The sequence below is a fragment of the Halichoeres trimaculatus genome, unplaced genomic scaffold, assembly GCF_033239565.1.
Source record: "Halichoeres trimaculatus isolate MK-OKI-2021-1 unplaced genomic scaffold, fHalTri1.1 fHalTri1_scaffold_13, whole genome shotgun sequence".
Lineage (NCBI taxonomy): Eukaryota > Metazoa > Chordata > Actinopteri > Labriformes > Labridae > Halichoeres > Halichoeres trimaculatus.
In genome coordinates this window covers 24888420-24906248 of record NW_027437191.1, presented here as the reverse complement: position 1 = coordinate 24906248, position 17829 = coordinate 24888420, and the positions used below count along the sequence as shown (strand labels likewise).

Sequence of the window (17829 nt, the reverse complement as noted above, 5' to 3'; positions counted from 1 at the left end):
TGAAATAAAGGTTTTTCCAAAAAATAAATCCGAGAAAAAAGAAGGATTTTATGAGCTTTAAATCATCTACAGATATTGTCGTCGTAGTTTAAATACTTCAACAGTTTGTAGAGATAAGTCCAAGTCCCAACAAGATTTTCTGAATCTGACACCTCTCTGTCTTCTTGCATTTCTGGTACTTAAAAAAAAAAAAAAGTTGAATAAAAATGTGTATATCTGCTTCAAAGTTGGACATTTTAAAATGAGACTCTATGCGGGTTGACTCATTTTTGGGACAGCCTCTAGTGGTTGCTTTAGGAACTGCAATACATATGGGTTTCTGCTTACACTTATCTCCTTTTGGTTGGAAGCCCAGTTTTTACCTTATCTTATGATCTACCAAAACTACAGTGAAAGAAAAATATAATATATACGGACTATAAAAGCACAGTTCCCTCTCTTTAAAGAGGGTTCCTCCTCAATGCCCCCCACTAGGTTTATGCTGACTCATTTATGTAGAAATGTACCAAAATGAAAACAGATTGTCAACTGATTTTTATTGCTCCAAGGGAAACACATTTTATTCTAAAATCTCAGCGTGAGTTTCTGCTTTTTGTCAATAAACCCTGAGTGATGAACACTTTATTGAAGAGTTGCTCTTAAGTCATCATAAAACGGACCATAAAGTGTGTTATGTTTGATTCAGCTCTGGAATCTCCACCATATGCACCTGATGGTTTGTAAAACACTTTCAGAGACTCCCTCAGCTCAGTGACTCCAGAAGGAAACCGCTCAGTATTCTGTCGCCGTCTCAGTCGAGGAGTCAGCGTCTGCAGCCAGCCGACGGGGCAGCTTCTCCTCTTTTGATGAGCGTCTGAACTCTGAAATCTGGGCTAAATCTCTGCCCTCCTGCACAGGTCAATCCCCGGCCCGCAGCAGAGTGGACCGCAGCTGTGAGAGAGGGAAGCAAAGACGCTTTTGAAGTTCACGTCTGGCTTTGAAATGTGGAGGAAATCATTAGGGTGTGGATTTTACCGGCTGTGAGGTGCAGCGGGATAAAGGCGACTCGGGCTTTGTGTCCATCTGAGAAACTTTATCTCCACCTCTGACCTGTGAGTCTGAGCGACTTCAGAGTCCTTCTGGGGACGAGCAGTGAAGATGTGTAACTTTAGGGTGGCTCACAGACCTGATGTCATCATATTTCAGCGTCTTCAGTTAAATCTAACTCTCTGCTGTCTGATGTTTCAGTGAGCAGCTTCGGTTTGTAAACAGGAGAGAAAAGTGTAGTTTTAATTAAACTCTCCGTTCGCTTCCTGCATGCTGAATCTGTAATTATTGTGTGTGTTTGTGTGTGACACTCAATGACTCCACAGGTGTTTCTTTGTGTAGGGCTCTTAATTACACCTCAAACCCGACAGTCGGGCTGCTGTGAGCCTCACAGCTCACCATAAAATATGCTCAACAATCATCGCTGAGCTAGCGAGGGGTAACCAGGAAGCTAATTAGCCTGTGTTTAAGCTTCCTCCTGCAGGTCGAAGGAAAGTTTACTCTGAGGTGTTTATTTTACCTGAGACATTTTAACCAGCTGTCTTTGAGCAGTTCAGTTAAAGACTCATCACTGACAACAACTCAGAACATCCTCAGAGCTCCTTCAGATGTGAGGAAAATTTCAGAGACAGAAAACAAATCGTATTTCCTCCTCTCGGGAGATCAGACTCTTAAACCTTCTGTGCACAAAGTTTTATTTTGCTCATGTGGTGTTTCAAGTTTAGACAGTGTTCTTGCCCTGGCTGCATAAGGACTAAGAGTGCCTGGACTAATTCATCAATGAATGCTTTGAAAAACTTTATCATTTCTTCTGGTTCAACATTCTTATCACAGATCAGTTTTTATGCAACAGCTGACATGCATGTTTGTTTACCAACATGAGTGTCCACATGTTGTCTCAGCTGTGTGTCAGCAGCTGTGTGTGGAAAACACTGGCAAATCCAGAACCTGTTCACTATGTGAAAAAAAACAATGTTGAGGAGAAGACGGGGACAACATCCAAGGCATCTGTCCAGGATGCACCCAGGGAGGATGTGAGCAGATGACGGTTGATAACTTTGTCAAAAGCTCGCAGCTACATAACAACGTTAGTCTCTAAAGTTTTGCAACAGTGTGATGGCATAGCAGCTCAGCATAGCGTTCCCTGCTAATAAAACCAATTAAGAAAAAAATGCGACACAGTAAACAAAGAGCAATTCCGGAAGACATCCAGCAGTTCATCTTCTTTGTGGTTGATACATGGCTTTTTGTTACAAAGCACAATCGAGTTTTGTTTCAGAGAAGGCTGTGGGCCGCCAGGAGAAAGACAGCAGCAGGTGTCACATGGTAAATTACGATTTTTTCCACCAATCATCGGATTGTGGTGGTTCTAGCTCAACCTTCTGGGGCTTGATCAGTATGCCTGGAACCCCAACGAAAGGGTCCCAAAAAGTGGGATGGTACAGTTTAGTTTTTGGGGATCCCGGTCCTGGTTTTAGTCAAAGGGAATGCCGCAAAATGTGTGCCTTACCGAGACAAACAGAACAGGTCCGCTTGGTGGAAACAGGGCTTACGACAGGGATTCTCAAACTATTTTAGACCATGGACCCCTTCTAGCTGCAACAATTTTCCAAGTTCCACCAGGTGAGTTTCCTGTGTCCTGCTCTGGGGATTTTTCTAGGACTTGAGCTAAGGTACTGAGGACTTGACTCTGCTATTTTTTTTTTCTTTTTTTTTTATTTCTGTGACTCTGACTCCACTTGGGCTCAAGCTATGGTGACTCGGCCACAACACTGGGTTTGGAATAATTCTTATACCACTTTAAAAGCTACAAAAGCACCAACAGGTGTGTTTGCACTCCCTTAGTTCAAAACAGTTGGCATTCTAACAAAGTCTGATGAGCAAAAACTTCAAGAAGAAGGGATAGAGTTATTTTTTTTACACGAATTACAGTGCAAAAAAAACCCCAACACATTTTTTCTCTGGTGTTTATATATATATATATATATATATATATATATATATATATATATATATATATACATATATAAACACCTTTGGCTTAAACTTCACACTTCATTTTAGCTGCTGTCTCTTAAAGATTCTGTGTTCTCCAAACCCTCTTCCCTCTGATTGGGCAGCCCTCTAAAAGCTGAACTTGGTATTTGTTCTTACATGCTCTACTTACAGAAAAAGGTTCTCCAAGGCTTAAACGTCAGGAAAAGACACCTTAATCAGAGCTGAAATATGTGTGGGATAGCTCAACGGTCGTAGAAAGAAGCAAAAATGAAACACAAGCTAATGCGCTAACGGATATGTCAGAGATCGTCTATAGAACTGCGTGCATTGAGAGTGCTCACTATGACGCAACTTTACAAGACCAATACATAAACAAAGACAGAGGAGTCACTCTGGCACTTATTTCAAAACTGAACTGAAACTGCTTTTAGAGTCAGCACACACGTTTAGGATAAACATCCAGCAATGGTACTTTAAATCTGTATTTAAGATATTGGAAAGCAGAAAAACATGATGTTTATAATTTCTGTGTAACTAGAAGGACAAACATCTCACAGTTGATTAAAAACAGCTTGTAGAAAAAAAATCAGGTGTGAAGGTGTCTTTGGCTCCATCTCTGACACCTGCTTCTTCACACCTACATCTCAGAAACTCTACTTGTAAGGTCTGCAGAGGACGACCGCAGACGAAGTGAAGAAGCAAGCCCCTGAAATATATCTGTGAGTCCTCTAAAGGTCACATATAAAAGAAAAGTTGCACAGCCGTTTTACTGCATCCTGCTCAGTTGATGTGAAGCTCTTTATGGGACTGCAGTCACCTCATCAGGCCGAGGACATGGGCTCAATAATCAGAGCTAACTAAAGTAAAACAAAGTTTAAGATTTCTGTTTGCCAATAAAGCTCACCCTGAGCCGCTGAGAGTCACTCCGTCAGCTTTACGTCCTCCAGGAGAGGCTCAGACGTGACAGCCCTTCACTCATCAGGATCAAAACAGGTTCCTGTCTGCTGACTGCACACACGTCCGCGCTCTGCAACAGATCAGTGGCTATTTGTGTCAATCATCCCCAGCCGAGATTTCTCCTGAAGACCGGCCTTTCTGACTGGAACTCTGTGACAGGATCAATACGAGTCAACGGCACCCGGCGGTCCAGATTGATGCACTACAGGTAAACAAGACGCTGTCAGCAGCGGCCATGAATCACAAGAATGACTCTGGTTTTCTGTGGACTCACTCAGGAGTGAGTCTTCAGCTCTTTGACGTGAAATAAAGTAGATTTTTAGGAGGGTCATTTCTGCATGTTTCCTCTTGCTGTTCCTCCTCTGCTCTAATAATCTGCTGCAGGAGTCTCATTGGTCAACACAGCTGTCTATCATGATGTCACAGCCCCTTTTTACATCAAATAACTAATTCAAACTAAACTAAACTAGTCTGAAAAATCCACACTTTGAAATGAATCAGTGTGATAGGAATAAACTGCGATGACATCTCCACACACAAAGACTTTTCTTTTTGTTTTGAAGTTTTGTTCCACGTCTCAACCTTTCAAGGATGTCTCAGCTCCAGACAAAGACATGACAAGTTACACAGCCAAAAACACTTGTCACATCTTTTACAAGAGAGAGGCAAAAAGAAAGCAACCTGAAGTGTTTTTTTCATGGAGAATCAATGTTGATAAAACGCGTCCTGAAAGACAAAACCAAATGTTCAGTTTGGTCTGTGCTTTTTAGAGTGAGCCCTCCTGTCTGCTGCCAAATCTTGGCAAACTCACTTTTTTTTTTTTTTAAAGATGAAAGAGACCTCTTGCTTTATCACGATCCCTTTGGTGAAAACACAATTTCTCCAAGGTTTGCTCCCTCTTTCACTGGACAGTCATGCATGCAGGACGCTGGCAGAGATTTCCCAGAGTAATGGGCAAGAAAAGAGTTCAACTGGCGTGAAAGGGTTGTCATTCAAAATAATGTGAAAAGTGGGGAGTTGTCTACATGACTGGGACAGCAGAGAGCACCGGCTTTTTGTAAAGCCTAGCTTACGGTGGGTGCATTGATCTGTCAAGGTAAGGATCTGGGCAAGGTAACAGACGAGAGGCAGCGTTTTGATGCTAATTTTAAGATAATGATGGTCAATGCAGCAGAGACCTTGAACAAGGTCAGGCAGAAATAAATATGGAGTTACAAAGTTTAATTTCCAAAGATTGGGCTTCTGTCAGGAGTGTCTGAAAATGTGAACTGTAAAAGAAAAACTTAGCGTAGCCCCCAAAGCGCCTGTGGTTGTCTTATAACCAGGGTCGTCATATGTTCCGGTCAATACAGCGATCTACGAATTAGTCACTAAATAAAAGACACATTGGTCAGAAAAACAGCATGCCTGTTAGTCAGAAAATCAGAAGGCCCATTGCCCAGAAAATTAGGTCCACTGATCAGATGTTCTGTTAGTCAGAAAATCAGAAGGCTTGTTAGTCAGAAAATCAGAAGGCCCAATAACCAGAGAATCAGAATGCTTGTTAACTACAAAATCAGAACGCCCATTGCTCAGAAAATCAGAGGGTCCATTGATCGGATTGTCTGTAAGTCAGAAAAACAGAAGGCCTGTTAGTCAGAAAATCAGAAGGCTTGTTAGTCAGAAGATCAGATGGTCTGTAAGTCAGAATTTCAGAGGGCCTGTTAACCAGAAAATCAGAAGACCTATCAGGCAAAACATCAGAAGGATTGTTAGTCAGAAAATCAGAAGGCCCATTAACCAGAGAATCAGAATGCTTGTAAACCACAAAACCAGAAGGACCATTGCTCAGAAAATCAGAGGGTCCATTGATCGGATTGCCTTTTAGTCAGAAAATCAGAAGGCCTGTTAGTCAGAAAATCAGAAGGCTTGTTAGTCATAAGATCAGATGGACTGTAAGTCAGAATTTCAGAGGGCCTGTTAACTAGAAAATCAGAAGAGCTATCAGGCAAAACATCAGAAGGACTGTTAGTCAGAAATCAGAGGGTCTGTTAGGCAGAAAAACAGAAGGCTTGTTAGTCAGAATGTCAGAGGGCATGTCAGCCAGAAGATCAGAAGAGCTGTCAGTCAGACAATCAGGAGGCCTGTAGGTCAGAGGGTCTGTTAGTCAGAAAATCAGACTGTCTATTTGTCAAAGTTCCTGTTAGCTAGAAAATCAGACTATTAGTTAGAAGGCCTGTTAGTCAGAAAATCAAAAGGTCTATTAGTCAGAAAATTCTTGAATTACGAGCACCCTATGAAGGTACTTTACCTCTTGAATGCAACAGAGAAAACAGTCGCATTGATCATCCTTCCCGGAGTTTGAAACTTTGGTCGGGGTGGGAACAATCTCCAAAAAGGAGATTCAAAGCACAGAACAGCAACATTTTTCTGTCAGAAAGCCCTGACCTCCCTGTCTTGGCTACACTCAGTATTCTCCAGACAGACGTCACAGCAGAGCCAATGAGACTGAGGGGACATTAACTAAAGAAGATCAGGGTAGGGAACTAAGGAGTGGAAGAGAAAGTCTCAGGAAATACTTAAAAAACTATCCAGAACAAAGCTGAGAGATGAATAAAAGTCCTTGAATCCTGGATCAGTTTGTCAGAAATGTTGCTTCTCTGCAGAAAAAAAGAGGAAGTCACAGTAATCCCAGCTGCAGCTTCTCCTCACAGCTGGGATTTCAACACAAAAACACAACAAAGAGCCATGATACTTGTCTCATTCTGCTGAAAAAGGCTTTTCCCTCCTTTCAGAACAGGTTAACTCTCAATTTAGATCATTTGTTCTAATTATCAGTGAATCAATGAGCCTCATTAAAAAGAGAAACAGGATGAATCTGCAGGGAGCGCCTCCACCAAAGCTCAGAGCTGAGACTCCAGAGGGAAACACTACAGCGAGCTTGTTTTTCTGTAGATTTTACACTTTTACACACACTGTACACTGTACACACACACACACACACACACACACACACACACACACACACACACACACACACACACACACACACACACACACACACACACACACACACACACACACACAAACTGCTAGTTGCCTTGGAGATGAAGAGACATTTCTGTGGCTCTCTGCTTGGTGGTTTGGACTGAAAAGGACACGCAACATGTCATCCAGAGCGATGAGACTGAGAGAGGAAACGACTCCTCTGCAGCCAGACGCAGAGATTCTTTCATCTAAAGATAGCTTCTGGATAAAATGTTGGATTTAAGAGAACAGAGTGTAACAGAGCATAATATAGATAGATAGAATCATAAAGACGTGCAAAAACACACTTTTCTTAGATTTCTGGGTCCTCATTGGACGCAGGAAACTGTTGCTAAAGTTTAAAGGGACAGGTGTGTGTTAGTGAAGAAAGGGACAGAGTGAGTGATGCCCAAAGAGGCACTTGTTAATTGGATATTAATTTCCAAACTAAGCAGTCTGGTAATGAGGTATAAGCTGAAGTCCTGATGTTTTACAGATGGAGGCTTAAAAAGGATGAATGATGGGTTCATATCTGCCACTGGAGATAAAATGTAAGTTATGGGGGCGTTCAGATATTTACATTTTTAATAACACAGATTAAAAACCTCTACTGCAAGTCAAAGTAATTCAAACTATTCAGTAAGAATTTAAAATAGAGTCAGAGCCTTTAAAGGGACTGCTTGTTGTCATCAGTAGTCTGTTACATCTGATTTTGACACCACTTCTATATCAATCCAGGGAGTCTAAATCAAAAACGAAAACAAACAAAAAATGGTTAGATGGATGGTTGGTTGATTGGATGAATCCATAGATGGATGGATGGATGGATGGATGGATGGATGGATGGATGGATGGATGGATGGATGGATGGATGGATAGATAATTGGTCAGATGATTGCGAATATAGATGGATAAATGGATGAACAATTGGTTGAATGTATAAATAGATAGTTAGATGGGTGGTTGGATGGATGGTTTGTTAGTTGGATTAATGCATTGATACTTAGAAAGATGAGTGAACACATAATTGGTCAAATGAATGCATAGACGGATGGATGATTAGTTGAATGAATGCATACATAGGTAAATGGATGGTTGGTTAGTTGGATGAATCCACTGATGGATGGACGGATGGATGGATGGTTTGATACATACGTGCGTGAGCGCCCCTCAGTGGCTGAGCAGTGACATTTGTGCAAGTCTTCTAGTTTTTGTTTGTTGGTTTTACATGCTTATTTGCTGAGGTGTTTTTTTCTCGCCCCCTGTTAGGAATAGTCTGGAATTGACTTTTTCCCCCTCTCTTTTCTCTCAATGTTGTTTTTTCATATCTATTGCAGGGTAGCTGGCAGCTCCTAGGTTAATCCCATTTCAGTTACACCCCATGTTTGTTTTCTTATATGTCTTGAATGTGGTGTAACTGGGATCAATAAAGTGTTTTGATTCTACATAGATGGATTGATGGATAGATAATTGGTCAGATGAATAAATACATAGAGGGGTGCATTATTTGGTAATTGGATGGATAAATGCATTGTGGATGGCTTACATGGATAGTTAGATGAGTTAATTGGTTATATGGATGCACAGAACATTAGATGAATAGATGGATGGATGGTTGGATAGAGGAATGCATAAATTGATGGATGTTGGATGGATGACTGCACAGATGGATGGATTGATAGAAAGATAGAAAGATGAATGGATACATGTTTGGATGGATGGATGATCATGGATGTTTGGATGGTTGGTTGGTTATATGAAGACAGATAAATGGATGGCTGTTTGGATCTTCTTATGAATCAAGTAATAGTTAAAAATTTGCTGCCATTTCATCTCATTTGGGACTCAATCTTTTTTTTTTTACTTCTGTTTCTTTAAAATCACAATTTAGTTATTCATCAAGCATGTTGACATACAAGCAAATTTATAGATAGAGTTATACATTTCAATTGGACACACAGGGAAGACAAATTGATACTGTTGGGTAAATGTAGAAGTGTATTCAAACTTTTCAGGAAATGGTTCAGTCACATTGAATGAGGTACTAAAAATAAACTCAGTGCTGAAGGATTTATTCATGTTTTCTTTAAAGTTGAAGCCCATGTGATCCTCCTTCAACAGTGTCTCAAGTTGAAACAATCGTCCTCCTCCGTAATGAAACTCTCGACCACCAGCTCCTTTGTGTTAAAATTAAAAGCACAATTATAAACTCCAAGTCTGTGTCAGAGGGCGAGTAAGCATTATCCTGAGCTGACAAATGGCCGTGTTGTTCTGTGCACCTCTGCTCTGCGTGTGCGACTCTCCGCCTCGCTTTTTCTTCCCTTGGAGGCAGAGAAACCCGGGGCTTTACTCGCCCTCATTACTCATGTTCTACACATGAAACAGGCCTGCCATAATGAGACCCTGCATGTAGAAGACCACCAGCTCCCAGAGAGAAAGAGAAGGAGAGAAGAAGCACATGTTAGGATTTATTTGGTGCAGAGAGAGAAAGAGAGGAGACCCCAGGCTGGAAGCAGAGCAACCGCAGTGATCCATCGGCTTCCTCCATCTGACGGTCAATCTGCAGCCCAGGAGAGTCGTGAAACTCTGGAGCTAATAGTTTGTTTCTCTCCCAGCTGGAGATGAGAAGGAAGACACTTTTAACTTCTCTCTGTGAGGAACAGGAAGTCAAAATAGACTCTTGTTGATTTTTGCTACAGACCGCTTGCTATGAACCAGACATCTCATATTCACAAAGGAAAAAGAAAAAACATGTTAATACCTTTATTTCAAGGTCTCAGCGACAAGAAATTATCTTTTCCTGACTTCCAACATGCTGTCTGGAGTGAAACTTCCTCTGTTTCAACTCTTTGTGGTGATGTGAGGAGGCGGTGGGTAAGCTCCTGACTTTGACTGATGTTAGAATAAATACATCCAGACATAGAAACCTCCGTCAGGCTTCAAAACACCTAAACTGTAATTAGTGATTAATCCTGAGGTGAAACCTGAAACTCTGAAAGTGGAGGTGGTCGACTGACGACTTCTTTTGCAAAGTATTTCAGTGAATGAGGTTTTGGGGAATCGCTCACAGCTACTTCTGGATTCATTTTCTCAAAGACGAAAAATCTGATGGCTTCCAGTCTTTCTGATGGTTAATGATGAATCGGTCTCTAACCACTTAAGATGTCTCAGTCCCAAGTTAGTTGGGAGTTTGTACTTTTATTCAACTTCTAATAATTGTGTTTTTCATCTTGCCCCTACGTTCTTCCCTGAAGCTTCGGTCCCTGGCCTTCAAACCTTGACATTTCCTAAACTATATGACTGAAATTTTGCGCAAAAGCCAGAAGTACACTAGCCGATAGGTGTCAGCCAATTTGCAAATGCAACAACACGAATACAAAAGCCACAACACAATGGAAGTATGTCCACGGACGCAGAAAAGTTGTGAAAGTAAGTTAATGATTTTTTTCTTTTGTAAATTAAGCTATGAAAATATACTTCTAATGCTAACTTTAAAAGAGAAATGTAACTACTATGAAGGATATCACAGGGTGACACCCCTAAGAAGCTATATTTATCATAGACGAAGTTAATAATTTACATACTTTTACAACTTTTCTGTGTCCTTTTGGATAAGTAAGCTCTTTTAACTTCCCATGTGGCCATACTTCTGTTGTGTTGTGACAGTTGCATTTGTGTTTTTTGCTCTTGTATTCATGTTGTAGCTTTTGCATTCATGTTTTTGCTCTTGCATTTGGGTTGCAGCTTTTGCCTTAAATCCTGCAGCCACCGTACAAAAGTTTCAGTGAAACTGAAGAAAATCTGCACTTTCGAAAACTTAGAAACGCACATACAACAAGAGTCAACAATGCTCATATACTCATTCACGAGTTGCAAGAGGAGCTGTCTCCATTCATTATAAATGGGGACCAGGGGGTGCTAGAACTGCAGTACTTTGAGGGGCCATTCACACGATAACAGTTTTAGGATGAACAAAAAGGTAATGTTGGGTTTTGGCCTCTTGTTAACATGGAAACAGCGTTTGAGTCGACCTAAAACAGAAACTTTTGAAACAGCCTCCAGAGTGGAATTTTTCTGAAATACTGCGGCCACCATTGTCATGTGAAAACAATAAGCTGAAGTGTTCAGTTGAAACACTGATGTCATGCTCTGCTCTGGGCATTACACTTTTATTTTGGCAACTTAAATGCACAAACCAGACAACAACAACAGTAACAAACTACCATGTTTTGCTTGTGCTGCTGAACAGTGTTGTGCCAGCTAACGCGCAAGCTAGCTCAAATTTTAGTTCACACCAATTTACTAGTTCACGTTCATTTTTTCACCACAAGCTCTCTTTTTTTAATGAATCTATGCATGCCTTAATCCATATCCCTTGAGCCAATTCCCCAAATAAATTAATCCCTGTGTGCTTTTAAAGCACCACAAACTGTTGTAGTGGTATATACAAGAGTTACTAGTTACAAGATTTTTTATTCATCATTAGACATTTCAGAGCAACAAAATAACATTTCGGCTTCATCCAATCCAAAAAACATAAAACACAGTGACATATAACGGGGGAGGACAGGAAAAGGAGAAGTGTGGGGCAGCCAGCGTGCCCAGTGCCCCATTACATTAAATGCAAGAAAGAGTACAAGGGCTATCTGAGTTCTGTTGGTGTATATCAAGGTGCTCGGCATCTCTCAGTATCTCTCTGCACCTCCCGTCACCTCTCAGCAACTCCCCTTATCTCTTGGCACCTTTCCCTGCCCCTTGGATTGTGAGCAGCCACTCACTGCCCCAGGAGTTCAATGAACATGCTCACATTTTCATATTCATGCATTTTTACATGTTAACACTCAGCACTGCTGCTAAATCTGCTGAATCTGCTGACTGCTTTTCAACGAAATGTGCATCTGTTGCACCAGTTCTGCAATCAGCGAAGACACATTCAATATATACGCCAGATGATCAGCCAGCCCACCTTAACTTCAGGGCTAGCAAAAGGCTCTACAGTTATATCCCCGACTACATGCCTGGTATGTATACTTCAGTATTTTCAGCCTCTCAGCAGTTCTGTGTAAACACAGATTTCTTTTACAGCAGTTTTTTGCGTTGTTGGTGAAACATTGTTGCGTAAACAGGGCCTGGCTGAAGAAGTCCAAGAAAACCACATACACACTAGGGCTGGGCAATTATGGTAAAAATAAGAATCCCGATTATTTTAAGTGATATTGAAATCACAATTAATATACACAATTATTCATTTATTCAAAAACTTCAGTACTGATTTAAACACAACTTTAAAGAACCAGCAAGTGGCACATACAGTATTACTGATACACATAAGTCACACACATTCGCTGTGGCTGCACATGGAACACAGAAGACCTATGAAGCACAGGAACTTGCATACATCTACACTGTGTGCCATATTAATTGTTTTTCTTCGATTATATTGTTTTTATGATTGTCAGATGGCAAAATTGAAATCACGATTAAAATCCAATTAATTGTCCAGCCCTAATACAAACCCGTTTAAAAAGCTGGTCTGGTGTAAAACCCACAGCACACGGTCAAAATGCTGCATATCTAACTGTAAGGACACATATATACGTACAACTTGAAACATGATTATACAGCTACAAGCAAAGCAGCTGACACATGGTAAGCTAGCTATTATTAGCTGGGAATCCAAACAGAGAGCAACTCATGAACAAAGTCACTATTTCTACATGTAAGTGTTTATAATTTTCACATTAGGTTTGATTCAAAATATGTGTGACTGATAATGTCTACAACATCTAAACAATGAAACATTGCTCTCTATGACAGTGGAAAGCTCAGAGCCATAGCACTGCACTTGCACAAGAAACCACCAGCTGGCAACCTTATGTTTTGTTATAAATACAATCTAAAAGTCTTATTTTGAAGATGTAGTTTTGTTGGAAAGTTGTCAGAAAAAAAGCTGCTCTAGAGAGTACGTCAGCTTTTATTCAGAGCACAGAACAGTGGACAGAGCAGGAAAAAGGCTGTAGATTGGATTCCAGCTTGGACTGCCCTCACAATGGACCAACTTCATTGGGTAGGGAACCTAACCACCACACCAGAAGCAAGTCTTTTGAATGGCAAGTTGAGCTATTTGATTTTACTATTGATGTGAAGTAAGTTTCCACCAGATTATATTGCAAATCCCTTGCAATCTGAGTTTACAGTCAAGCAAAGAGGCCCTCTTTTGCAGTGTGGCTATGATCACACAGCTCACTACAAACTGAGTCTGTTTCCACAGGGAGGACTTTCAGGGACTCTGCAAGTGAGTTCACTTCCCATGGAGCCACACGAGTCCTTTGGCTGTCCATCATTATCAGAGGACAGACCTTGCGCTGTCAGATTACTTCAACCAGAATAAAGAAAGTGAGTTCTGAAAATGCTTGTTTAGCTCTGGAAAACATTGACAGATGACATTTAAGGAGCAATCGACCAATCCTCGGAGAAACCTGTTGGTACAAATGTCTCAATTAGCTGACGGCTGGTATGAGGAGAAATGTCAGTGTATGATGGATGCGTAATGAGCCTGTAAAAGCCCACAGACCTGCAGAGAGAGCACAGATTCATCATAACGGAGGAGCTGATTGTGGAGACGTTAGGCTCCGTTTGTCAGGGAAGCTGGAGGGGGGTTGTTTCAGGACTTTTCTTTACGTCTGTCTGACTCTGCTGCAGCTGACTTCAGGCTGTTTAAGGACTAGAAGTGATGGAGCAGAAACAAAACACTGCCTCAGGATGTACTTAAAAAACAACAACGCAGCCTGAATTTATTCCAAATGCTTATCAGAGAACACTTCCTTTCCGTCACTTTGGTTTCACAGCAGAGATCTGCACACTTAAACCACCAATAACAAGACTTCAACAGAGGACTAAACCTTCATCACCTCTAATTACTTATTATTTTTTGGGGGGGATCAGCTGGTACTGACACGGACTTCAATAACACAGCCACGGTCTTATTATCTCCAGGAACAGACTGATCTCTATGAACAGATGACTGAATATGAATCTGGAGTCTTTTTTTTTTTGTTTTGTTTTGGTCACGATTTGGTCGTATGCAGCAAACGTCCATGTGGCAAGCAAAAAAGCCAGAAATGAATGACTGTAATTAATTTCTGAGAATGAACAGCTATTAAAGGACAGTTCAGCACAATGAAATCACAACAGACAGATATCTGCATATGAGTGATGGTGACAACTTTAAGGATGAGTTCAAACTTAAACCACTTTCCATCCAAGATCATTTTGATGTGTTTGGAACAAAAGTGAAAATTACATGCATTATTTCATGATTCATTTGACCAACCAGAGGACATTTCTGTCATTTATATTTATACCATCTAATGCTGGTCTACTTCAGCCACACGGGAGAGCAGGGGGGTATCAGTGGTGGCTCATTTACATATGAAGGTCACGCCCACAATATCAGACTGTTCTGAACAGAGGAGCTATGAGAGCCTGGAAACAATGCTGCTGTGTTTGATTTATTGGCTTTTTGGACCAGAACATGTTACTAACATTTCATTAAGACATCAATGATCCATATTACACTGCAGAAAAGGAGCATAATATGGGACCTTTAAGTCAAAAGTCTGGATTTTTCAGGTCTGTCTGAAGAAAAGAGAAAAAGTACTTTTAACAATGCTTGTTTAAAAGATTTTTTTCTGATCACCTAAAACCTAAAACAGAGTCAGGTAAAGGTACTTAACTTTCACTACAAACTTATCTGTATAAGGGCATTAGTCCTCATGTTATCTACACCACCCAAATTGCTGGAGCTGGCCTAAAACCGGCAAAACTAAAACCAAAGTGAAACTTCACTATCAGCGACGTCACACCTGAAAAACAGCTCACTGTAGAATCAGGTTTACTGGTTTTTATGGATTAATTTTCTATTTCAGAAAAAAGAGTCCAAACAAAAAAGCTTTGGTGAGAAGTTATAATTCAGGGCTGTTTAAAATCCCCTGAAACGTGACTACAACAGCATGTTCAGTGTTGTGTATAACCTTGCATACAGTATGTTCATGTGTCACTGAGTCAGTCATGTGATAAACAGCTGATTCTCCTCACCCACTAATGTCACAGATCTCACAGTGGGTGGCTCAGAGTCACTTTCATGCTTCGTGTCAGAGGACGGATCACTGGCAGGCTGGATCTAACGCTTATGTTTTCACCTCTGATGTCTTTAACGCTGTAATGACTTTAACTGACACTGTAATGCTGAGTTTATTACCCTAATGATGCTCACATACAGAGTGCTTATTTACTGCTACTTGCTGGTCGATCTCACCCAGCAGGGAGGAGGGGAGTGTTTTATCCAAGGGCAAAGTGAATACAGATACTGTACTCATGTCTCTGTGCAAGAAAACACAGTCAAGCAGAAAGTAAAAAGTGTCTGTTGTTCACTCATTGAGGAATAGAGCATCAGTAAAAAAATAAAATCTCTAAAATGCTGTATAATAAGGTAAAGAGCTGAATTTCGCATCAATATCAGCTGATTTGATGGGGTAGAGGAAGACACAACTAGTGCATACAGTGACCTCTACAAACTGTAGTTCCTAAAGTTTCCACTTGAGGCTGTCACCAAAAGTGAGTCATTCCCTATAAAGCCCTGTGTTAAAAAGTCCAACTTTACAGTGGAAATACACATTTTTGGACATTGTAGTTAAAAAAAATATTAAAGGTAAGGACTCAAACTGGGAATGTAGTAGCTTCACATGATTCACACACAAAAACAACAAAAAAATTTTCTCCCTTGTCTTTCAGAAAACACTTATTTCAGCCTCTGTCTGGAGCTTTTTGTCATAACTGCTGTCTCTTTCAGGCTCCCCACCATACAAATCCCCTTCACTATGATTGGCATATACATTATATACTATTATATTATATACTATATACATATACTTTATTTAAAAACTTAGCTAACAAGCTTTGGTGTGAAGCCAACCCCCTTGTAGGGATTTTTTGACCTCTAACCCCCTGAGAAAAAAGACATCCCTCATGGTTCCACTGCTCCTCACACAATCTCTGCTCTCTCTGCAGATGTTTTTGTTTTTCTCACTCTAATTTATGTATCTTGGAACATTGTTGTTTTTCCGTCAGCCCCGGGGGTCATGGCAGACAATGTCAGTGAATACTAACAACATGCAAATCCTTTTAATTAAACGCTGCTCGTCTTTCCCTCAAGCTAGAGTTTGATTGCTGAGTCCAAGTCGTCCTTAAGTTGGCTGAAGAGTTGCAGAGAGGTTCAGCTGGGCAGAGAGGAGCGCTCACTCTGAATCCAAAAAAGACTTCAACGATTTGTAGGTCGAGCCAAACATTGGATAGAAACAGACTCTGAGAAGATCTGCAGCTGGGATCATGTCTGCACAGATCAGCCTCAGTTTCCGGTGATCATGAGGTTAAAAAAAACTTTAACCCTGGACAAGTCTCAGCTCAGCGTCCAGGAGATCAGGGACAGTGTCCTTGTGGCAGCAACAAGCTGCCTCAGCAAATGTTGAGTGTGAAGACAAAGGTGAGACAAAGAAGCGGCCAGAGACAGTGTTCATCCTCTGCTGACTCAGACGATCTGTGTAAGTGCTGACCTCTGAGGCTGCAGGGGGAAAGGCCGTCGCACAGACCGCACCTGATGAGATTAAGATGCCAATACTCCCCGTCAGTATTAACCAGACGCCTTTAGCCCCAGAGTCACGCTCCCCTGACACAAATTAACCTTTACTCTTTATATATTTATATATTTGTCAATAAATTGATGTCTTGTTAGAGCTGCAGCCACAGAGTAACAGGACCGGACAACTAAGTGTCAGCCTGCTGGTTTATCCAAATGCCTGTGTTCCTGTTTTTGTGCCTATGGAAGATTATTTACCAAGAATTCAAATCAATAAACCAAAATTAAATATAAAAGATGAAAATGAAAAAAGGCATTGTTTAACACAGATTTACCCTCTGAAAATCTTCCATCTGTGCTCACACTGTTGTTGTCTTGGGTATTGTTTTTGCTTTATACCCCTTAAATTGGTTCAGTCTTAGCCAAAAAGGAGGGTAATAATTTTAAAGCTGAAACAGTTTCTAATTGCATTGGTTATTATTGACTAAGGGCAACAATATGCAATCATTTTGATCAAATCTTGCAAAACCAAAATTACTGTGATAGAAAAACAACACTGAACAAAGGCAAAATACTTCAGATTTTGCAACAGTTGAGGATAAACCAATAAAGATCATGGCCTAAACTTAACTTTGTAAAATTACTTCCAGATATCTGTGACATTAGCAAGGAAGTAGAAGAAAGGCTAAGACATTGTGACAACTCGATGGTCATGTCAACAAATAAAAGATGTCCACAGAGATTAGTACTGGGGCAATTTACATCCTATGATAAAGGCTCAGTGAGAACTATCCATTCTGTATTTAATGTAGAGACACCTATGATCAGAATTGGTAGTGTTTTTCTGTGCCATAAAACAGGGTTTTGGAGTATGTGACGTAAATGGACTTGAATTCTCAAGTTACTAAGAAATAACATCAAGAAATTACCTAATTTTGGGCTTTTGGGCTTAGACATTATAAATTGTGTATATTGAACGGACAATTATATTAAAAAGGTCTCATATTACGCAAAAATCACTTTATTAAGTCTTTTAGTGAGTCTTTGGCTTTTTGTGGGTCTTTGGCTTTCCTCCCAGCCCACAAAATGTGATATTTAACAACAAAACCTGTACTTAGTAGTGCTTGTGAATTTAAAATCCTGACCTAAAACAAGCTGTTTGGATTTGGGGGATTTGCCGACATCAGCGATTCCCTTTTTTGAAGCAA

The 17829-nt window shown here is 40.6% G+C and overlaps 1 protein-coding gene across 1 annotated transcript in view; it reads right to left on the bottom strand.

Annotated features, from left to right (window-relative positions):
* Positions 1-549: 549 nt before the first annotated feature.
* mei4 (meiosis-specific, MEI4 homolog (S. cerevisiae)) overlaps positions 550-17829 on the bottom strand; it is a 106252-nt gene continuing 88972 nt past the window's right edge. Inside the window, exons 5-6 of the mRNA XM_074685371.1 lie at positions 1015-1118; positions 550-930 (exon numbers count right to left, since the gene is read on the bottom strand). Of these exons, the coding sequence (XP_074541472.1) occupies positions 873-930; positions 1015-1118 (162 nt within the window). The 3' untranslated portion in view covers positions 550-872. The remainder of the gene's footprint in view (positions 931-1014; positions 1119-17829) is intronic.